At 32.3% G+C, this 23,884-nt stretch overlaps 1 protein-coding gene across 1 annotated transcript in view; it reads left to right on the forward strand.

Annotated features, from left to right (window-relative positions):
- Nucleotides 1–1,231: 1,231 nt before the first annotated feature.
- Nucleotides 1,232–23,884, forward strand: part of LOC105337738 (multiple epidermal growth factor-like domains protein 10) — a 35,109-nt gene continuing 12,456 nt past the window's right edge. The window contains exons 1-16 of the mRNA XM_066069692.1: nt 1,232–1,372; nt 2,974–3,201; nt 3,427–3,681; nt 4,130–4,267; nt 8,141–8,278; nt 9,702–9,839; nt 14,937–15,074; nt 15,434–15,661; nt 17,295–17,549; nt 17,852–17,986; nt 19,444–19,581; nt 19,786–19,917; nt 20,449–20,586; nt 22,173–22,310; nt 22,800–22,937; nt 23,618–23,749. Coding sequence (XP_065925764.1) covers nt 1,318–1,372; nt 2,974–3,201; nt 3,427–3,681; nt 4,130–4,267; nt 8,141–8,278; nt 9,702–9,839; nt 14,937–15,074; nt 15,434–15,661; nt 17,295–17,549; nt 17,852–17,986; nt 19,444–19,581; nt 19,786–19,917; nt 20,449–20,586; nt 22,173–22,310; nt 22,800–22,937; nt 23,618–23,749 — 2,524 coding nt within the window. The 5' untranslated portion in view covers nt 1,232–1,317. The remainder of the gene's footprint in view (nt 1,373–2,973; nt 3,202–3,426; nt 3,682–4,129; nt 4,268–8,140; nt 8,279–9,701; nt 9,840–14,936; nt 15,075–15,433; nt 15,662–17,294; nt 17,550–17,851; nt 17,987–19,443; nt 19,582–19,785; nt 19,918–20,448; nt 20,587–22,172; nt 22,311–22,799; nt 22,938–23,617; nt 23,750–23,884) is intronic.

The following is a 23,884-nucleotide window of genomic DNA, read 5'->3' on the forward strand; positions in this document are numbered from 1 at the left end:
TTATAACCTTTCAAATTTCTAAACATTTCTATTTTTGAATCCTTTTGAAAATGAAATGTTATAAAGTTGTTTTGAAATAAGAAAACAAAATTAACATGAACTGAGATTGTTTAATTTTATTGGAGTCCACATTAATATGAAACTAAAATATTTGAAAAATTCCTATAAGACAAACTGCTCGAGGGAATCTCAGAAAAATCTGAACATATTCGTTGGTAATGAGATGAAAAAAAAATTGAATAAAATTAAAAAATTAAAAGAAATACTGAACTAGGTTTCAAATATCTTGGGACCAATGTTGTAATTACTAGAAATCACGAGGAAAAGAAAATACTCATAAATTAGTACAATTTGCCAATAAACTACCAAACGCCTGCAATGAAGTAACCGCTTCTACAGTTGGTATTTCAACACATGTAATACATGTAGGATGTCCCTAAGCTATAACTGAATTTTACCTTGAAGTTTAATAAATACCGTTGAATGTTAATTGTCCGCCATTTTGACCTAGTAAAAGCCATTTCTTGAAGACCAGCATATTTTCTCGGATTCGGCATACTTTTATTATAAAAAAAAAAAAGAAACATGCTGGACCAAATGAGAATTATTTGCAGTTCAAAGTAAAAAGTTTCTTTTGGACTTAATCGGACCAAATAAGATATTAACGTATCCCCCCCCCAAAAAAAAAAGATACTTAATACATATTTGTATATACTTGATGTCGCGCACATGAAGTTCTGATGAAAGAAATCTGCAGATAAAAGGTTTATATTTCAGAAATAACATTTTATACAATTTAATAATATAGGAATCTTTTTTTTTTATTATTTTGTACGCAATTTCTCTTTTCGTAAAAAATAACATGAAAAAATATTATGTAAAAACAGCGAGTTTCCGAACAAATTCGTAAAATTTCACGACAGTGAAATTATTCCTTTATACGGTATTTTATTCTCTCTGTGTTTATCTTTATTGTTTTTTTTTTCTTAACAATGTATTTTAAACAAAACCGAACTTGTCTTTATAAAAATCAAACTACCAGAAACTCATAGGGAAAAAAACCCATTTAAATGTACAAATGTTTTTCTGTCTAAAAGAAAGGCGCAATTAACCGATATAATGTATTAAACGGAACTACATATTACATACAAGTACATGTTTAAAGTTTCTCGTGCTCTTATCACAACTTTAAATAAAGCTACCAAAATGACTCAAATACGATTGGGGGATCCCGGAACAAGGAAGATGTTAGTCTTTCGCACTTAAAAAAAAGTTTGGAGACCAACATGTTTTCTTGTTTTAAAAGACCTTGAAGAAATGTTTTTGACAAATACTTGTATTGCTTTATGGTTTTCCTTCTCTTCTGCTTACGGTAAGCAAACATTTATAAGTATACTTATTTCTTATTCGTTGTGAAGACTATGAGAGCTAGCTTTGTGTGAGCAATTCACATACCACAATACGAAATACTTCCCTTTATTTATTTAGGGAAATGAAGAGAATTTTTTTATACATTCACGGTTTTTGCCATGGGATATAATTATTAATTTTTTTTGCGTTTTACCGACGAAAAATTACGGGAATAAGGATTTCATATAACAATGAAATGATTACATCAATTATCATGATTATTACTTTTGATCCAAATGCCCTCACCCTAGAAATGACTTTTGACAATATTAATCCTTTTTGCAGTTTAACCTTTGGTAAATGACATTTCGGCGTTCTAAGGCGTGATCTTTTACAAAACATTAAAAAAATCTTCATCTGACGGGAACCGTTTGCTTTTATGACTCTTTGAAAGATATGCTCAGTTTAATTAATTGCATTAATCAAAATGCAATATTAGCATCGTAACATGGCTTTATGATGACAAATATTTAAACTTCTAATGTAAGTGTTTCATATATATGTAACATATACTACATTCCTTCATTTAGTAATGACAAAATCCTAAGTCATTCATGTAAGTGATTGCTAGCTAAAAGTGTAATAAAGGTGGTTAAATAGCTTAGGTTTATCTGTACAAAAGTTATAAACGTTTTTTTTTACATTTATAAAAGTCGAAACAACACCTCACACAATACAGGGACAATGACTGAACATAAAGCAATAGGGGTTAAGATAGAGTTATCTCTCTTGGAATTTTGAACCACCACATATACTGTAGACAGGAATATATTCGCCCCCGTTTTTTTTTGCCTCTTTCGCCCTCGTTGTCAACGGGCGAATTTAAGACTGGGCGAATTACGATGTCTCAAACTACCTCTCTTAAAACACATCTGTCTGGGCGAATTTAAGACGGGGCGGAAACTGTTTCAAGAGTAAAAGGGCGAAAATCACACACGGCGAAAATTACACTGTATACAGTACCTTTCTTTATTAATTTTGTATTGTCAACCGATTAACATTCTTCTGAACATGCTCCATTTGCATATGCCGCTTTATTACATTTTTGGACAAATAGATTCTTCTTATATGTTGAATTCGTCCAGTAATGAAACATATTTTAAAATTTTAAAATAAATAATGTAAACAAGTAATGCCTAAATATGTCAATAGTTGACATGTACATTGTTTTCATGTTATAGTTTACTATGGTTCCAATCATAGGTAATCATAAATTAACACAGGGTTGCAAAACAGAACAAAAACCAAGGTTCAAGAAACCAACTGATCATCATTAGTTATGCAATAGTATTCATACAGAATGTGTCATGTATTCAACTTCGTGTGAAAAATATTCATGGTATATCTTTTGGTTTACAATATCAAAATCCCGAATATGGAGATTAGAAAGCCCGGCTCAAGTGCAGAATTTTAGTAAAGGAAGAAGATATCATATTGAGAATAATTTTAAGCAGAATACAAAATCACAAAACATTTTAAAACGGCGCATCTTTTTTAACTAATAATTATATAATCATATAATCTGTAAATCATATTTACTTGGGTTAAATTTTTATTCAACAGAAAACTTGGCACTTAATAAACCAGCTCATGAAGAGTACCCATACTATAATGTTAATACTGATGCCAGCAATGCTGTTGATGGACTAAAAACTGATCTGCGAGGTATTGGAGGACAATGTTCAATATCAGCCACAAATCAACGTACCTCCACCTGGTGGGTAAATCTGACCAGTACCCGCAGTATCCACGACATCAGGATCTATTACAGGACAGACAATGTATATTGGGGTATGTTTTTAAAAACGTCAGATAAATTAAATTATTTATAGATAAAAGAACATGAACACCAATGGAATTGTTATCCTCAAGGGCGATGTGTTGATTGTGTGTTTTAGAAAACCTGTAACATTAGCGTAGTATTTCATTTTGTTACATGTATCTTTATCCATGGAAAAGTATAGAGAATTGACCAAATTCTCGATGATTGAAATAAAATACTGTTGATTATTTTAGATGCAACAAACGGATTTACGTCGAGGTTTCTAGGATTTTCTATACACGTCTCAAACACAACAAACAAGTCGGAGGGAAAGCTTTGCTACAAAGACAACTACTTCACTCCAAGCACGATACCAGCTGTCTTTAACACCACCTGCTTTGTACATGGTCAATACGTCATTTACTACAACGAGAGACTACCCGGAGTTACCTATCCTAGTGGTTATTCTGACTACGCCTTTAACGACCTCTGTGAAGTAGAAGTGTATGGTAAACAATTTAATGTATTATAGTTTGTCTGTAATATCTGCCCCTCTATCACTAATAGTTTTATCCTAAACTCAAGTAATACACTCGAAATGTGTGAGGTTTTCTGGAAAAAAAAATAAAAAGGCGTTCTCTTTTATCACAAATTTTTTAAAATACATTTATGCTTTTGATAATCCTTTTTTTTATTTATTTGACTTACATACTAAAGCAGGTGATTAATATATAAAAAAAAATTGACGTGTTTGCTTATCAAAAATTTCAATAGCATACTCATTGTGACCTTGATATGAGAAAAGTGTCAAAAAAGCTTCCCCTTGCCAATATATTCGGTCGATAATTAAAATACAAACATAACTGTTGTTTTTAATTCAGAGAACTATTCATCTTTACTCATACCCTGTGATTACTCAAATCAAACATTACTTTATATGAAATCATACTTTTGTAGGATGTCCTACACCTGGCTTTTATGGTATTAATTGCACCATTCCCTGTCCTGACGTCAACTGTGGATTCTGTCACATTGAGACGGGCACCTGTCAGGGGGGATGTAAACCTGGATACAAAGGACACCAGTGTGAATTGGGTACTCATTTAAAATTAAAGTCTCTGAAAATGTCTTCTAAGTTAGTTGTTATGTTCAATTATTATTATCATTTTTAAGGGTTCTCATATACATGTATCAGTCATCGTCATCATTATCATCATTGTCAGCATCAGCATCAGCATCATCATCATCATCATCATCATCATCATCATCATCATCATCATCATTCTATCATCACCATCATCAAGGAAATCAGCATATTTTTTTTAATTTCTTTGCAATATATTGTCATCGTTTTTATAGTCAATGCTTTTGTATTGTACTTCACATAAATATTTTCCTTAATCAGTGCATATGTTTAGTTACGACAAACAAATAAATGCATAGCTCAGGATTATATCAGCACTTTTCAAGTAAAGGAACGTTCAAACTATTTTTATTCAAACATTTTGCGTTTATCTCCCTACAATTTTCTCTCCTTGATTTTAATAAAGCTATAATGAGCCTCAAAAATGCATGCAATACTGTATAAATACATTACATGCGTCTTCGTTTCAAATTCCAAACTGTTCACGCTACCTTTTGAATTATTTTTACCATAGAATGTGACAATAGAAAATACGGAGATGGGTGCCAAAAGAATTGTGGGAATTGTTTAAATAGAGCGCAATGTGACCACGTAATTAAAACTTGCTTACAGGGGTGCGAGGCAGGGTACAAAGGTCAAATGTGTCATATTTTACATGTATCGTTATGTATCATTCAAAAAATTAAACTTTCTGTAAAAAAAAGAAAAAAAAAGAATTAACAATGATATAGAAAGAGGTTTTCAATATCTTTTTTCTGACATTTAAGTTATAGTTGTATGGTAATGAACTTACGACCAATGTTGCTTTTCAATGGGAAATAGTAATTTAATGAATGTAAACCAAGTTTTATTCACAAATGAGAAATTTTCGCGGTGTTAACGAAAGCCTCGTCACCGCCAATATTTCTCGCCATGAACCAGTCTTTGTCGGTTGTTTTTCATTGCAACGTTGATCTCAATACGGCTAAGTCGCAAACATTAGTCGTTTTTATGCCATTTATTTACTAAAATATAACTAACGAATCGTTTTTTCGACAGTTAATCGCATAATAAAGTTATCGCGAATAAAAATTGGTATACAGTGTATATCTTGGTATGCATTAACTTGATCAACAATAATAAATTCGAATTTGATTTTTAATTGTAAGCTAACTTTAATGTGCGATTTATAAATAATTATTTTTTTTCATTCTTGCGATTGTTGTTTAAATTACTGACAAAATCGTACATAGATTTTATCAGGTAAAACGTAAGAACACACCAATTCCTTGTAATGATTTACTTTAATGAAATTGACTTTTTAAAAGGAATTACTGTTATCAAAGTATTTACGTATAGGTAACCATTTACATGTATATAACGATATTTCTGCATTTAATTATTGCACTGGCGTTAAGCGTTGGGTTTGTATACATCTGTAGAGTGATTGTTTATGCACGAGAGATTAAAATCTTTAACGAAAGTACTGGCAAGATTGGGTCACATGATTAATTCATCACCCTTCCCCGCCAAATTCGTACACAGGACTGGAACTCTCCGCCTAGCCCTTGAACGGGTCAGGTTACATTTTGTATAGGGATATGCTATAAGTATTAAGTCTGTTTGCCCCTTAAGAATAAATATAATGAATTAAAGTTCTAAATTGTATAAAATGCGTTGCATATGTGTGTTTATGTACAATTGTCTTGTCATCTGTGTCGATTCTGTGTTACTTGTGTAATACAAATTTTCAGATTTGTCTTCATAATTAATCAATCTTTGAACAACATCCAAAAATTGGCTATATTCTACATTCTACATACATTCTACATTCAGTGAAATGTATAATGCAAAATGTAAATATCGTGAAATGATTTTTATTGTTCATGCTTATAACTTTTACCATGCCTGCATTTGCTTCTGATCGTTTACGATTTTAAGTGACATTTAAAACACAAAGAGACTGTCGTACGTCAAAAGACTTTAACAAGTTGTAGAAACTTAAATTAATGTAATAACCAGCCACTTACTTTGTATCAGACTGATAAACACCCAGAGTAACTCACATGTAAGCTGAATTTCTTTAATTTTAGAAACGAAAAAACTAAGAGTTGGTTATGTAAAATGCGCAATGCTTTATTGAATGGTTTATACGGGCTAAATGGGCTAATTTAACCATCAGTGATATATTTCCCAGCCTAACTAGTGTGTAATTAGCATTCAACAGGAAAGGAAAAGTATATCACTAAAAGGCGCATTTAAAAGACATTCTTTAACAACACTTTAAGAACAGAATTATAATCTCACCAAATATTGTTCCAAAATGGTATTCTTTGGAATTGAGTTTACTATAACATGTCTGTCCTTGGTTATTATTCATTTAAATTTGAATAGATTTGTTTGTTTGTTGGTGTTCTTTTTTTGGTTGTTAATATGGTTGCTCACGCGTATATTTAGGTTGAATACAAAGATTGTACGTAACATAAGACATATTTTGGAATAATAGATCCTCAGTACATGCAACCTTGAATTCCATATATAATCGACCATTTCGGTCTGAAATTGTTTATTCTAATTGTATCTTTACTAGATTAAGATATTATACTGAAAGTTCAAATTGTCAATAATAATAATAATAAAATCAGGGTTATTGAACTACATTGATTATCTCATCACACATATACAAACATAGTTGAATTGTGCTAAACAAAGAACTTCAGTTGTTGAGTATCGTGAGCGGCATGTCACACATATATATATATATATATGTTTGTATTTGTAAATGAATGTTTTGCTTTTGTTTTCTTTGTTTTTGTTTTTTCTTGGCTGCTCTATTCTTGATTTTTCTTAATTAAATATGTTTATAACTGCATAAAACACCAGAGCCGTTTATTTATATTGTATATTCTATGTTTTATATATATATTGAAATCATATGTTTAGAATAAGTTTCTTTCAGCTAGATTCTCCTTCTCTCTCTCTCTCTCTCTCTCTCTCTCTCTCTCTCTCTCTCTCTCTCTCTCATGTGCAAAGCTTTAAAGAGTTAATTAGAAAAGGCATCTGGTTGAACAATATCTGTTTAAAAAAGCTTAGAAGAAATGCAGTTACTTAAAACTTTAGGTCATTTGACAACCTCCTTCTAAAGGCCTAAAAAGGATTCTATAGATATATTTAGATATTTTGAATTTATTTGACTCATTTGATTTAATGGGGTGGTACTTGCCAAAAAATACTTCTAACTATACATGACTATGAACGTAGGTGTGATTTGGATTTTCTTTCAAAATAAATGGCATATTAAGATTTCTTTTATAAATAAGATTCTTAAAAATGGGTGTGGTGTCTTAGATAGCAAGAACCCCTGATGACCAATCCTATTATGTTTTATACATATTCAAATATCGTTAAAATTTGAATTAACTATTTTATGTTAAGATTCGCCTTTCAATCTATTAATTTTTTTTTCGGGGGGGGGGGGGGGGGCTGTAAATAAATTCAGCGACGAGTGGTTTTTTTTTTAATTTTTATTCATTACGTGTTTTAAAACAAGACTAAGCAATTTGGAATGAACTACTTTACTAAGCAAAGGTATGCAAAGGCTGCAAATCAACAAATAGAGGATGATTTTTCTACGCATGTTTGAAATTCTACGCACTGCTCGTTTTATACCAGACCGACATATTATTGTCAATAGTTAATAGTCGCTCTGACGCTTTACCGACTTTAATAGCATGAGAGAGAAAAAACGAGAAAGACAGAGAGAGACTGCCAGCCTTTACTACACATTATGCATAATGACACATCAAAAAATCCAGGCTTTCAGTACTTCGATACTTTGATTGTAGAATGTGACAATGGAACATACGGGAACGGATGCTATAAAGCATGTGGACATTGCGTGAACAAGTCGTTCTGTTACCATGTGAACGGGACCTGCTTTGGGGGATGTGATCCGGGATATAGAGGTTCTCGGTGTTATCAAGGTAAGCTGTACACTCCTGGGGATCTTTAACTACACGAACGCTTTGATCAGTATAACAAAAGATCTGTTGACAGTCTACGTAGAATTCGTTTAAATGGCAAAAAAAAAAAGAAATTATTCAGGAAAAAAACAAGCATTACTTTTCTTGTATGCTTGATACATTTTGTTTTTTATGCTATAGTATATAATTGCATAGCATCAAGCGGATGATACTCGCTATTTTAGACGTTTGCTTTGTCTATTCCCGCTGCCTTTTAACGTTTTTATTCAATTATGTCAGGTAATATTACACATATTTTAATTACAAAAAATGAATTGAATGATACAGTTTAATATCAACAGTCTTGGCCTAAGAGACAAGAGCGATTATTTCCAAAGCTCCTAAGAGTAGAGTTATTGTTTTATAAAATTCTGACCAAAAGTTACATAGACAAGAGTTAGTGCAGAGAACCTGTTCTTTAATCCGGAATCAAGAAAATCATATTTTCAGCAATATAGTTCTAAGTTCTTACATGTAATCACAAAAGGTGAAGTAAAACAAATTGATGATTCAACCAGTCTGAACATTGTGATGCTGACCGGGTCAGTTTGTCTTACATAAAATGTGTTAATCGTTTACGTCACAATGAATAAATTCGTCTAATCTCGCAGAAATAAAAAGAGCTGACGGGCTGTGCCACATTAATAACTGGTGGCTACTTTTAAAACATTACACTTGCATTTGTAGTGAAGGCAATACAAAGTAATTGTTGACTGGGTATAAAGGGAAACTATAATTTGTTGGACCTGACGACATAAATAGAAATCATATTTGCCCGCATGCTCAGTCAATAGCTGTATATTTTTTTAACTGAACTCATTTGATTATAGTAATTAATTTAATGATATATCAACAAGCAACAAAGTTTTTTTCATCCTCTACAAACATCATTATTATTCAATATAACAGTTTATACTCCATTATTGTGATTGACTTTGGCCGATCACAGTTGTGTCCATATGAGGTTTCCGGCAAGTTTTACAATTTGCGCACGCATTGCGCTTTGCACTTCTTAAATTACCGTGCAATGACAATCTCATATAAATCTTAAATTACATGTAGATGACATAAACCGTTATTCTAATGTGTTTGTCTTGAGAATAAAACGTTTATACAGTCAGATACATAATTTTTCAAGTTCCGTTTTTCCTTACATACATACATACCTTGCGTAAGAATATCAATTGGAAGTACAATTCGTTTACTAAAAGTAAAGCTAATTCATGCCTTGCTTTTTCAGAAACAAATAAAACGGTGCGACATATCTTATTCATCGTGACTATTGCCTGCACCCTAATGTTTTGGCATTACATTGATAAGGCTGTCAAATGATATAACATGCCGATCATTCCTTTGAAATGAATACTTGTATTTTTAATCTTAGAATGTAACAATAATAAATATGGAGACGGATGCCAAACAAACTGTGGACATTGTTTGAACATGAGTCAGTGTCGCCATATAAATGGAACTTGTTTTGACGGCTGCGATCCTGGATATGAAGGCCAAAAGTGTATTCAGGGTACGTAACTATAAACAGTTGCTTGCAATGCTTTTTTAAGCCATTAATCCTTATATTTAACTTTTGCATATTGTTATAAAATTCTCTTCTTGATTATTTACGAGTTAATTATATCAAAATACATATTCATAAAATGTCTTTTTTTATCATTTAAAAGTAAGCACTTTCATTTTGTATACATAATGTAGAAAAGAGTTTCTATAAATGATCAAAGAAAGCTTAACAAGGTGGTCAGTTTTATGTTAATTTAACAGCTATGAGTAGTAATACCAAGATTACATTCATCTGTTCGTCAGTATTTTTTTCTCGTTCATACATGTAGTTTCAATACCGATTTACTATAATTTTATCAAACCTGGCAAAAAGCTTTCTGCTTTTCACTCTTGCAGCCATTTTCATTTCAAGGTATAAAAAAACCAGTAAAATAGTTTATCTTATGGATTAAAGTTCTTTTCAAAAACCAAATTTAATTTATAAACCACGTTGTCATGAATTAGGCAATTCCAAGTTTTTTCTATGTTTAGCGTCCGCGGATGGATTGGTTTTCAGATGTAAAAATTTTAAAAAAAAAAACCCACTATGGTTGTTCATAAAATTCGATCGTTTTTTCGTATACCGGGCTCGGGGTCGCATTTTTAAATCAAATATTTATAAACAACATTCAAAATGCAAGATGTCAGTTCTACTATTATGCAGGGAATTTATTTGTCTTTTATTTATTATATGAAGTTTAAATTTGTGCCAAAGTATGGATTTTTTTTATTATATTATTTGTTATTTTTGTTACAAAATGAGGAAAATACTTCAAAATATATACTAAAATTTATTTTGTTGAACTTTTAAAGTTGTAGGTTTTTTTCTAAGGTTTGTGTTTTTTCCTGACAGAAAGTTAGGTTTTTGAGTTTTGGGTGGACGCTTAACAAAGAAAACACTTGCAATGGCCTTATCAAAATTGTGTATGAATCATTTTGGTACTAAGTATATTGAGTATCATCAAACAAAAATGTTATGATCCTTTCGAGGGTTTTACTGACAATATTGAAATTTGTTATACTTTCATGTTAAATACTGAAATCTGATTGGTTAAGACGCAGTTAATAATATTTACTATTACCCTCAGCGTTAGCAACGCACTTGGCAACGGGTAACATTAAAAAATGTTACATGCGCGAAAATTATGCGCGTACGGTTCGCTGTAGAATTCACGTTATTCCTATATAAAAGCAGTAAAATTTTCTTAAATTTTTTAAAAAAGACATTCAGTATAACAAAATAAATAGTGCCTGTTTGGGAGGATAACAGTTGAAATTGACCCCCCTCGAAAACCATTGTCAACCTCCGCTTCGCGTCGGTTGACAATGGTTTTCTCGGGGTGTCAATTTCAACTGTTACCCTCCCAAACAGGCACTATTTATATAATATAAAATTTAAGTTTAAATGTTTATTTTTAGTATTTTATAAGAATACAATATAACGGTAAGTTAAAATAGAGATTCCACAAATTTAAGAGTGTTGTGTCGGCCATAAGCGATGTTTTGAAAGTGTTTAGTGGTTTGGGGTTGTATTAGGTTACATTATCTACTTCTTCACCAATAATTACTTAACCAGTTCAGATCAAACTTAGCACAACGCAGCTACGAATAAAGAATAAAAAAAAAATTGATGTTTAGTATGTGTTGTTATCAAGATTTTGATCAGTAATTTGGCTGCAAACCTGAAACGTTTCATAAACATCATGATATAAAAGATAAAACTCACTTTGGTTCTAAAATTTAGGACCAATAAAAGATTCGTTATTTATTTTGATATGTACAAAGTACAACATAAATGTATGCTCTTAATAAACTTCTGAAAAAACTGTTGTGAGAAATTATTAGATAGAGGTGATTCAGATTTGTCCATTTTTAGCTCACCTGAGCTGAAAGCTCAAGTGAGCTATTCTGATCACATTTTGTCTGTCGTCCGTCTGTCCGTCCGTCTGTCCGTCTGTCTGTCTGTCCGTCCGTCTGTCCGTAAACTTTTCACATTTTCAACATCTTCTCAAGAACTACTGTGCCAATTTCAACCAAACTTGGCACAAATCATCCTTAGGCAAAGGGGATTCAAAGTTGAGAAAATTAAGGGTCACACCCGTTTTCACGGGGAGATAATTAGAAATTAATGAAAAATTTCGAGAAATTTTCAAAAATCTTCTTCTCAAGAACCAAACAGCCAGGAAAGCTGAAACTTATGTGGAAGCATCCTCAGGTAGTGTAGATTCAAAGTTGTGAAATTCATGACCCCCAGGGGTAGGGTGGGGCCACAATGGGGGTTCGAAGTTTTACATAGGAGTATATAGAGTAAATCTTTAAAAATCTTCTTCTCAGAAACTAATCAGCCAGGAAAGCTGAAACTTGTGTGGAAGCATCTTCTGGTAGTGTAGATTCAAAGTTGTGAAATTCATGACCCCCGGGGGTAGGGTGGGGCCACAATTGGGGCTCGAAGTTTTACATAGGAGTGTATAGAGTAAATCTTTAAAAATCTTCTTCTCAGAAACTAATCAGCCAGGAAAGCTGAAACTTGTGTGGAAGCATCCTCAGGTAGTGGAAATTCAAAGTTGTGAAATTCAGGACCCCCGGGGGTAGGATGGGGCAACAATGGGGGGTCAAAGTTTTACATAGGAGTATATAGAGTAAATCTTTTAAAATCTTGTTCTCAGAAACTAATCTGCCAGCAAAGCTGAAACTTGTGTGGAAGCATTCTTAGGTAGTGTAGATTCAAAGTTGTGAAAATCATGACCCCCGGAGATAGGGTGGGGCCACAATAGGGGCTCGAAGTTTTACATAGGAATATATAGAGTAAATCTTTAAAAAATCTTCTTCTCAGAAACTAATCTGCCAGCAAAGCTGAAACTTGTGTGGAATTATCCCCAGGTAGTGTAGATTCAAAGTTGTGAAAATCATGACCCCCGGAGATAGGGTGGGGCCACAATAGGGGCTCGAAGTTTTACATAGGAATATATAGAGTAAATCTTTAAAAAATCTTCTTCTCAGAAACTAATCAGCCAGGAAAGCTGAAACTTGTGTGGAATTATCCCCAGGTAGTGTAGATTCAAAGTTGTGAAAATCATGACCCCTAGGGGTAGGGTGGGGCCACAATGGGGGGTCAAAGTTTTACATAGGAGTATATAGAGTTAATCTTTAAAAATCTTCTTCTCAGAAACTAATCAGCCAGGAAAGCTGAAACTGGTGTGAAAGCATCCCCATGTAATGTAAATTCCAAGTTGTGAAATTCATGACCCCCGGGGGTAGGGTGGGGCCAGAATGGGGGTCGAAGTTTTACATAGGAATATATAGAGATAATCTTTTAAAATCTTCTTCTCAGACACTAATCAGCCAGGAAAGCTGAAACTTGTGTGGAAGCATCCTCAGGTAGTGTAGATTCAAAGTTGTGAAAATCATGACCCCTGGGGGTAGGGTGGGGCCACCATCGGGGGTTGAAATTTTACATAGGAATATATATAGTAAATCTTTAAAAATCTTCTTCTCAGAAACTAATCAGCCAGGAAAGCTGAAACTTGTGTGGAAGCATCCTCAGGTAGTGTAGATTCAAAGTTGTAAAAATCATGATCCCTGGGGGTAGGTTGGGGCCACAATGGGGGGGGGGGCGAAGTTTTACATAGGAATATATAGAGTAAATATTTAAAAAAAATTCTTCTCAGAAACTAATCAGCCAGGAAAGCTGAAACTTGTGTGGAAGCATCCTCAGGTAGTGGAAATTCAAAATTGTGAAAATCATGACCCCTGGGGGTAAGGTGGGGCCAGAATGGGGGTCAAAGTTTTACATAGGAATATATAGAGATAATCTTGTAAAATCTTCTTCTCAGACACTAATCAGCCAGGAAAGCTGAAATTTGTGTGGAAGCATCCTCAGGTAGTGAAGATTCAAAGTTGTGAAAATCATGACCCCTGGGGGTAGGGTGGGGCCACCATAGGGGGTTGAAGTTTTACATAGGAATATATAGAGTAAATATTTAAAAATCTTCTCAGAAACTAATCAGCCAGGAAAGCTGAAACTTGTGTGGAAGCATCCTCAGGTAGTGTAGATTCAAAGTTGTAAAATTCATGATCCCTGGGGGTAGGTTGGGGCCACAATGGGGGGGGGGGGGGGGTCGAAGTTTTACATAGGAATATATAGAGTAAATATTTAAAAATCTTCTTCTCAGAAACTAATCAGCCAGGAAAGCTGAAACTTGTGTGGAAGCATCCTCAGGTAGTGGAAATTCAAAATTGTGAAAATCATGACCCCTGGGGGTAAGGTGGGGCCACAATGGGGGTCAAAGTTTTACATAGGAATATATAGAGTAAATCTTTAAAAATCTTCTTCTCAGACACTAATCAGCCAGGAAAGCTGAAACTTGTGTTGAAGTACCCTCAGGTAGTGTAGATTCAAAGTTGTGAAAATCATGAACCCCGGGGGTAGGGTGGGGCCACATTGGGGGGATGTTAAAGTTTTACATAGGAATATATAGAGTAAATCTTTTAAAATCTTCCCAGAAACTAATCAGCCAGATGATTCTTTATAATTGATAAGACTTTGGCTCCAGGACAATTCTTCGGCCTCACAAGAAGGTTCAGAGTTCGATGTAGCTTTATAACCCATATATAAACAATTATTAAGGATCTTTTTGAGAGCTGCAATACTCATAATGTGATATGACTATAAAATCAGCCTGTTAGAAAAGGGACGAATGATTATAAACATAAGAATATCCAGGGGGAAAAATGGATTTTATTTATACAGGATCTACATGTTTTATTGTACATTGTCCAGATAGATTGTATTATGACTCCATTAAGCTGATTTTATCATACCTATTGTTCCTCAGGTGAGCGATGTGGCCCATGAGCCTCTTGTTTTTTTATTGACTGCGAAAATTGAGTATAATTGTACGTAGAGGATAATATTTTAGTATACGTAGTAAATAGGTTAATATATATCTTTTTATAATAAGGCTGTGTTGCTTTTAAGAATGATGTAATCATTGTGTTTAAAATATTTTCTTTCAACACCTCTACGCACCAATTGCTTTATACTTTCATTTTCTTTTCGTTATAGAATGTCGGGATAGAACATACGGTAACCGATGCCAAAGGAAATGTGGACATTGTTTGAACAGCTCCCAATGTGACCACGTTAACGGATCTTGTTTACAGGGATGTAAAGCGGGTTATGGAGGACGCACATGTAACCTAGGTTGTATTTAAGTTACTTGCCACCTTGTACTAAGTTCCAAATACGAACATTGTAAACTAGATTCCAAATCTTCTTAGAGATATTAATATATAAAACTGCGTATCATACGATTTAAGGAGAGTAATGTGGAAATGTGCGTAACCTAGTTAATCAGAGAAATCGTGTCTGATGGTTGTTGTTTTTTCGTCTAGGTTAATTTTTAAATTTTTGTATGATGCATAATAACAATGTTGTTTTATTTTGGAAATTTACAAAAAGCATTCTTAATACTTCTGTGATACGAGATAAGAGTTCAACATTTGTGAGACACTTCTTTTCGCTAAAAGGCTCAAATAGTGATGATCTAAATAATTTTACAGTTAACTTGGCTCTACGCAAACCAGCATATGAGGAGAACATATACAGACATGCTAACGTTAGTGCCGGCAATGCTGTGGATGGACGCAAATCAAACTTGAAAGGTTTAGGAGGAGAGTGTTCAATATCAGCTGAGAAACAACGCACCGCTACCTGGTGGGTTAATCTAGAGAGCATCTATAGCATCCATAACATTCGTATCTATTACAGGACCGAGAATTTAGCCTGGGGTACGTACCAATACATCAGTAATATTTTTAAAATCGTAATTAATTTGAAATAGTGCTTTTTAATTGTATATTAATAATGCAACTGCTGATATATCATAATCATCGTTTTAGCAGGTAAAAGGGCCAATAGAAATAGAAGATATTGCTACAAAAATTTAATAATTATATAGACAGCGATCATTTTAGAATATTATTTGTTTTCCAATTTTGGTGCAGTGATCAAACTTTCCGATGTCATTTGCCAAATGCTATGGGATTTATTTTTCTCAAAAAGGGGGAATAAATTGAATTTAAATGTGATGTAATCAATACACAAAGTGTTTATACAAATACTTCTACGTTAAAAAGCAAGTAAAAAGTTGTTTTTTAATGTACAAGTTAATTTTTTATTTAAAAAATGATATCTTAGAGAGCCATCTATACTCGAGGAGCAATTTCTGCAGAGAATTACCGATTCACTACTGCAATATTTGTGTTCAGCATATGGAACACTTTTTTATGATGCATATAACGCCAACGAGTTTGAACTCGAAAAGTGCTGATAATGCAATACAATCGAAATATACATGTACTCTATATATACACAGTATAATACTCATGTTTATTTCCAGATTTGTAGTTACGGAAGATTGAGATAACTAATGTAACACTTATTGTATGTTAAGTCATTAAAGAAGTCACATAAGTTATTTAACAAAAATTAAAGGTCATGTCGATGATGAGTCAGGGGTTATGGTCAGTTACCCATACTGGTTAATCGATATCATTATAATATATAAAAATTAGGAGAATTCCTGAAGTTTAATAAAATAAGTTAAACTTTAAATATAGCTGTAAAATGGAGGAGGATCTCATTAGGAGTGGATGGCCTACGTACATGTAGGCATTTCCTGATATTTAATCTACATTAAGACTCGTATTTAGAATTTAAATATTGAGAGTATAAAAGAGTGAGGGTCCTTTTGTTACACTTACTAGATTTGAAAAAAAAAGGTTAGGTATCAGTACCTGAAAGAAGGCCTAAATGTTATCTTTTTTATGAACATTATTGCTTCATAGAAATTTTGATCATCTTTTAGAAATATGAAGTATTATTTTTGGCAACATATCAATAACGAAAAGGTTTTTGTATTTTCTTTGCATTGTAAGACCCTAAGGTGGTATGGGACACTTTAATGTTGTGACGTTTTGTTTATCGAAATAAACAATAAATAAAATGAAGTTTAATTATATAAGTATTTTCTTTCCCAATATTGTCACCTAACAACGTAGCGCAGTGGGTTATAGCGTTTACTACGAGTCTGTAAGTCATGAGTTCGAATCCCGCTCGGGGTTTTACAATTGTTACCTCTCCATATATTTTTAAAAGCTATTTGTGGTAAGATATTGTAAAATTTGAAAATTATTAACCGGTGAAAATCTGTTGATTATAATTTACTTTTATCCACATTAATATTGACAAATGTCCCTTACAACCTTAAATTGATTAAGGTTTTTTTTTACTCAGATTGTTTTGATCTAGTTTGATAGAAAGTAGTTTTGAAACGAGTGGATATTTGTTTTTCTTGCTTTAATTGTTTCTGTTAATTCATTGTGGTATGTTTTGTGAACGTAAACTATATTTTTATTGAAGATTCATCAAACTGGCATACAGCGAGATTTCTGGGATTCTCTATATACGTCTCAAACACAACAGACAAGTCGGAGGGAAGACTTTGCTACAAAGACAACAACTTCACTGCAAGCACGATACCAGCTGTCTTTAACACCACCTGCTTTGTTCATGGTCAATACGTCATCTACTACAACGAGAGACTACAAGGAGTTACCTATCCTAGTGGATATTCTGACTACGCCTATAACGAACTCTGTGAAGTAGAAGTCTATGGTAAACATGTTTATGTCTATAGTTTCGTTGTAGATTGTTTAATTTAATTTTTTAATTAACTTATAAAGATAAAATAAACTTCAAAACACAATTTATAAAATTTGTATGGATTGTTATCAATAGGTACGTAAAAATTTCAGTAAACGTATCTCATTCATTGAAAAGTTTTAATCAAATTGATCAATTTACAATCCTCATTAAGTTTGCATTTGATTAACTGGAAAACCAGTACAATGTATCAATGTATCACAATGTTTATAATGACATGGCATAGTGAAAATGTCCTTTTTTATTATACCTAGGTTGTCCCCGACCCGGATACTATGGTATTGACTGTGACCTCCCCTGTCCTGACGTCAACTGTCGATACTGTCACATCGAGACGGGCACCTGTCAGGGATGTAAACCTGGATACAAGGGACACCAGTGCGAATTGGGTATAGTATAGCGACACTCAATTCAAAAATACTGTAGTTGTCTACTCTTTAATCATTTTTGATAAATAATTCATTTTTATTGTCAGTATTGTTCTAATATTGTCATTAACTTGTGTCTAATATTGTCATAAACTTGTTTCTAATATTGTCATTAACTTAAGATATAGATCAAGATGTAAATAATGAGAACCGTAATTTATTTTTATCATAAACTAATTTATTATTTATTATATGTCATGGTACAGTACCCGCAACGTTAATTTTTACAAGATAAACGATAAGATAGGATTCACGCACGATAGGATAAGATCAACGCACGATAGGACAGTATACACTCACGATATGATAGGATTGATACACGATAGGAAAGGATAAACGAATATTATTAGCTGAAATGATCAATTATTTGTATTGTTAACATTGTTTCAATACCGAACAACCCAGCCGATCGTCGCAAACATTTCAGCCCGAGAGCAAATAACACAGAAAATAGCGGACTCAATGAAAATACAACTCTTGCTCTAAATAAATATAAAATCTATCATAAAAACATTTGTTTCTGTATAAAAAATGATGCATTAAAAACAAATTATATTGCATACACGTTAAAAAATATTTTCACAGATGCAGATTCCGCGCAAAATTTGTTGACATTGTTTTTATTACTGCAGACCCAAGCCGATCGCCGGGAACATTTTAGCCCGAGATCAAATATCACACGGAAAATATAGCGGGTTCAATTATAATAATACTTTTGTTTTAAGTAAATATTAATTATATAATAATTACTTTTGCTCCTTAAAACAATGATGCATGCAATACAACTTAATGTTTACACAGGTATTTAGTCCGCGTACGATTTAATATATTCGATATACAGGTAAATATGTTACCTTGTTCCAAAGAACTTCGATAGTTTTTCACTTCCACTGCTTATAGATATGATTTACATGTACTACTGGTTAATTTGATCTAGAGAATTGAGAATTTAGTGTCAGGATAGAATGCTGGATAGGAATTTACATTTTTGCTAAATAAATGTCCGTAGACGGCGCACTGATTGACTCGTAACTTTAAAATAACTTTACTTGCTTATGAAAAGGCATACAACGATTAACACGATAGGATAAACGGAAAACTGTTAAAATTAAACGATAATCCTGATAGGATAAACGCACGATAGAAAAGTATACACGCACGATACGATAGGATTGTTACACGATAGGATAGGATTGTAAAGAATAACGTTGCGGGTACTGTATATAGAATGTTTAATAATAATTGTTATCCCTGTTTTCCTGAAATATAAATTTATTTTCATGTTTATTTCAATTATTATCAATTATAAAAAAAAAAATGTCATAATTTCGTTTTAAAGAACCTTTGTCAAAATTTTTATTTCAAATACATATAATGGTAATTTTATGTTTGTGCTCTCATTCGTTCTTTCATCACAGAATGTGACAAAGGATGGTACGGAGACGGATGCCAAAGACAATGCGGACATTGTATAAACATAACGCAATGTGACCACGTGCATGGGACTTGCTCACAGGGGTGTGAAGTGGGGTATGAAGGTCAAACGTGTGATCAGGGTGAGTTGATTAACTTAAACAATCTGTTCTGTCTTTATATTTTTGATTGGCCATTTTGACAATGACAATTTTTCTCAATGTTTTTTTTCTCAATGTTTTTAAAACCCCTCTTTATATCATGCATTCACTCTTTTTTATTGTTAACTCAAGCCAAAACTTTTATTACTTAAATTAGCGTGCACTGGTTTTATTCATTTTTTGTAGAGTGCCAGGATGGATACTTTGGTGAAAACTGTGCTCGGGAATGTTCTGCTAACTGTCACAGCTGTAATAAAAGATCAGGGCTTTGTGATTTTGGATGTCATCCGGGATGGAAAGGGACACATTGTACAGAAAGTATGTATCGGGATAATTCATCAGGTTATACGAATATTCAAGCATAAGATATTCAAGATTTGGTACTACGCAATCATGTTATATGTCTGAAACGCATATATATTAATTAATAAATTATTATTATCATTTTGAGCTCCTTTAGTATCAAAAGCATATAAACTGATAGACTTGAAATATTTAAGTCAGTTTATCTTACTAAACCAAGAATAGCTAGAGAAATGTTTAATATACATAAGATAATAAATTGATATCTGAATTATTTGCAATGTATCTTTAAACCATGTCTTTGCTCTTTATTAAACGTGTTGCCCTTCTTCTTTACACACAATCTGATTTGGAAGAAAAAAAAACATTATAATTAGGGTACTTTTATTTAGTTCCTTGGATTTAAAGCTGAACGTCGGTCGTTTAACACTGTCTAAGTTGTATAACATTCAGATAATATTATTTAAAACCTTAATATCTTGAGATTTATATATCAGTAAATAATTGTATACACTTTTAATTGGAGTTACTATTTTTTTTTTATAGAATGCGATGGTGGGCTTTTTGGAGCGAACTGTAGCACACCTTGTGGACACTGTCTTAATAACCAACAATGTCATCATATATTCGGAACATGTGCAGATGGATGTGACTCAGGGTTTATGGGAGACAACTGCACGGAAGGTAGAGTTACTTTCTTTTATTATTAAGTTCATTGTGGTTTACATGTATAACTTTGGAAATTAGGGGAACAAGTGTATGTTTTAAGAAAACCAACAACTTCATAACATTTTGTACAATGCATTTTAAATAACCAATGTAAGAAAAAGTTAAACAAAATGTTTTCAACATGTATTTTTACGCGATCATTTTTAAGGCGTCGAGCTAATGCTCGGCATCCTTCTAGCGATCGTCTGGATTGGCAATCGTCCAAAATTCATGCACTGCACCGCCTTTTAAATGCGCATAAGAAATAAGTTCTTTAAACTGTTAAACGTATTGCAAGATTTTTATTCCATTTATTCAACTAAATTGTGTACAAAAAACCCGGTTTTGCCTCCCTGGTTATTGACAACTAATTGCATAAGAATAAATTTTCTTAATCAAGAAATGGCGGATGAATACAATAAGGTGAAAAATTCACTAAATATTATTTAAGTTTATCGCTTACATTTTAAGTGGAGATCGTGCCCGATAGAAGTAAAATTTGATATGTAAATTTATTTGTTATCGGGCACGGTCTCCAATATAAATGTAAGCGATAAACATATCTAGTGGTTTTGTTGTAATAAATAAACAGGATAATGCAGTTGGTTTGGTCAAGCATTTACGATAGCACGTGTTGTGGATTTGTTTGTAAACAACCATAGGTAATCTTGTTTCAAACGGGAATTGAAATATAAATAGAAGTATGTTTTATTATGATAATTAGGGGCACACTGTTGATGTATTCAAATTATGAACCTGTGAAACTGTTTAAAGCAGAAAGAAAATAATTTATTTTTGAACTTTGAAATTTCTTTTTTGATTCTTGTAATCATGATGAGTTATTGTATTATAAACGCATCACTACCTATTTAATAAGGAACATTACTGATTTTTTTGTTTTTAAAGCAACACAAATTTAAACATAATTAAGTTACTTTTTTATTCAAATATTATTTGATATATGACAATTAGTACAAATTCTAATTATTGATATCTTCCTATATAAAAGAACATGTCAGCTCGACGCTTTTGTGGCCGTTCCGGCCTTTGATTTTAGGATAAGCCTCAAAATTGAGGGTAACATTTTCAATCAGAGAATCACTTACTCTGATTAAAGATCATGCATTGAAATTAGAAAATACTTTAAAGACTGCAAACGTTATTAATTTAGATTTGTAAAAATAGCTAAGTTTAGAAATTATTTCATGTAGCGAAACATATCTTTTAAACTATAAATAATATTGATTTTTTTGTTTAATATATTTCAAAGGATTTAAATAATGTTGAATCAGAATTTTTTTGAAAAATTTGGCCCATGATTACATGTATAATTGAACTTTCATAAAAAAATGCTTGTTTAAAATAGAGAGAAATATTATTGAACGTGTTCTTAATAAGTCATCGCAATTATTTATTGTTGCAGCGTGTTTAACAGTGTAAATTATAATTCGTTCCAAGTGAAATAAAGACGACTTATAAGCTAACAAATGGGATTTAAAGCTCTACAATGGAATTAAACTGTTTTAGCTGAAAATTTACAATATTGTTTATATACATTTCAGAATGCGATGACTATAAGTACGGTGAAAATTGCAGTTTTTCATGTGGAAACTGTGAGGACAACGAGAAGTGCAGTCATATTGATGGAACTTGCACTAATGGGTGTGATAAGGGGTATCAAGGCACCAAATGTGATACTGGTATTGAGATAAACAGTATTTTTGCAGATGAGATTTCTGTTACAGTTTATGATATATTTATTGTATATTCTTCAATTAAACATAAAGATAACATTTTTTTCATAATCAACTGAACAACGCTTAGTTTTTAAGCTTATCTATGTAAAAGCTTTCTGAAAACGACCTTATTGTTTTTTAAAAGGGTTTTAATGGATTAGGACAAGATAAGTGTAGTGATCCGGAAAATCGGACCACAGTTTGTAGAATGAACTATGTAGTGAAAACTATGTATTAAAAAAAAGATTATGAGCCTTTGTAGATAAAGAAACTACATGCTTATCCATGAATAAATTTTACAATTTTCTTTGAAAAAAGTTTTTACTGGTTTTTTTAGTAAGACTAGTTCTCTTATCTCCAAATTGGGCAACATTGAACCGAAATTTACACATTTTTATATTCCTTCATTAAAGTATATTTAACTAGCCGTTTTCATGGCAATTAATATTTCAGAGTGTGATGATTTCCGTTTTGGTAAGAACTGCGGCAGGCAATGTGGACACTGTTACAATAATTCATCGTGTCATCACATAAATGGAACCTGTGTGGATGGGTGTGACAGAGGGTACCAAGGCACAGAATGCATGCAACGTAAGCACAGATTATGTTTATATTATTTCAACGTACAGACGCTTACAACGAAGTTCCACGGACGGGTGATTATTTTACTACGTTATAAGCGAAATTTGTTATATCCGTCAAGTTCACAACATATTTTATAGTCATGTGGAATGAAAATCATCACTTTGTTGTAAGCGTCAATTCATTTTAAGCGTGTTCGCTATAACCGTATTTTACTCTATATGTTGCTTAACGTGCTGGATCGATGTTTTAGAGAAATCTCACAAATTTATGCAGCATTTTTTTTATTATCAGAAAACAAGTAAATATGTTTAGCTTAAAATTACTCTATCATTATAAAGTTTGCAATATTAAAATTCATATTGCTTGTAACAATGTTTATTGAATTTGGCGTATTTTTAAAATGGTATATTTAGAATTATGATAAGGATTTCTTCGTCTAAATATAATTACACAGATGTATATTTATTATAGTTTATTTCTATAAGCAGAAAGTAACAAATTTATATTCTATGATACACTCATATAAACATATAAACACTTGCTAAATTAGTATTATTTCTTGTTACTTCTCAGATTATCAGAAAAATTAAATTCTATAATTTAAACATCAGCGACTATTAAAAATGAACAGTTAATGCTTTGTTTTAAAGATATAAATATTTTGTCGTTTTGATTTTTTTTTCTAGAGTGCTCAAAGAACACATTCGGTCGTAACTGTCAGGAAAAATGCAACAGGACGTGTATAACCTGTGACATAGTTACTGGAATCTGTGACAGTGGATGTCATCCCGGTTGGAAAGGACACTATTGTGAAAACGGTAATTTATCAACCCAGATTTCAGTAGAATTATGTACTTTTGTTGCATAGACAACTGTAGATTATATTCGTATGCATATTCGTACAATACTATTACTTATTCGGTTTGTTACTGACTGTTTACAGAAATTTGTGG

This window comes from Magallana gigas, chromosome 1 (assembly GCF_963853765.1).
Source record: "Magallana gigas chromosome 1, xbMagGiga1.1, whole genome shotgun sequence".
NCBI lineage: Eukaryota > Metazoa > Mollusca > Bivalvia > Ostreida > Ostreidae > Magallana > Magallana gigas.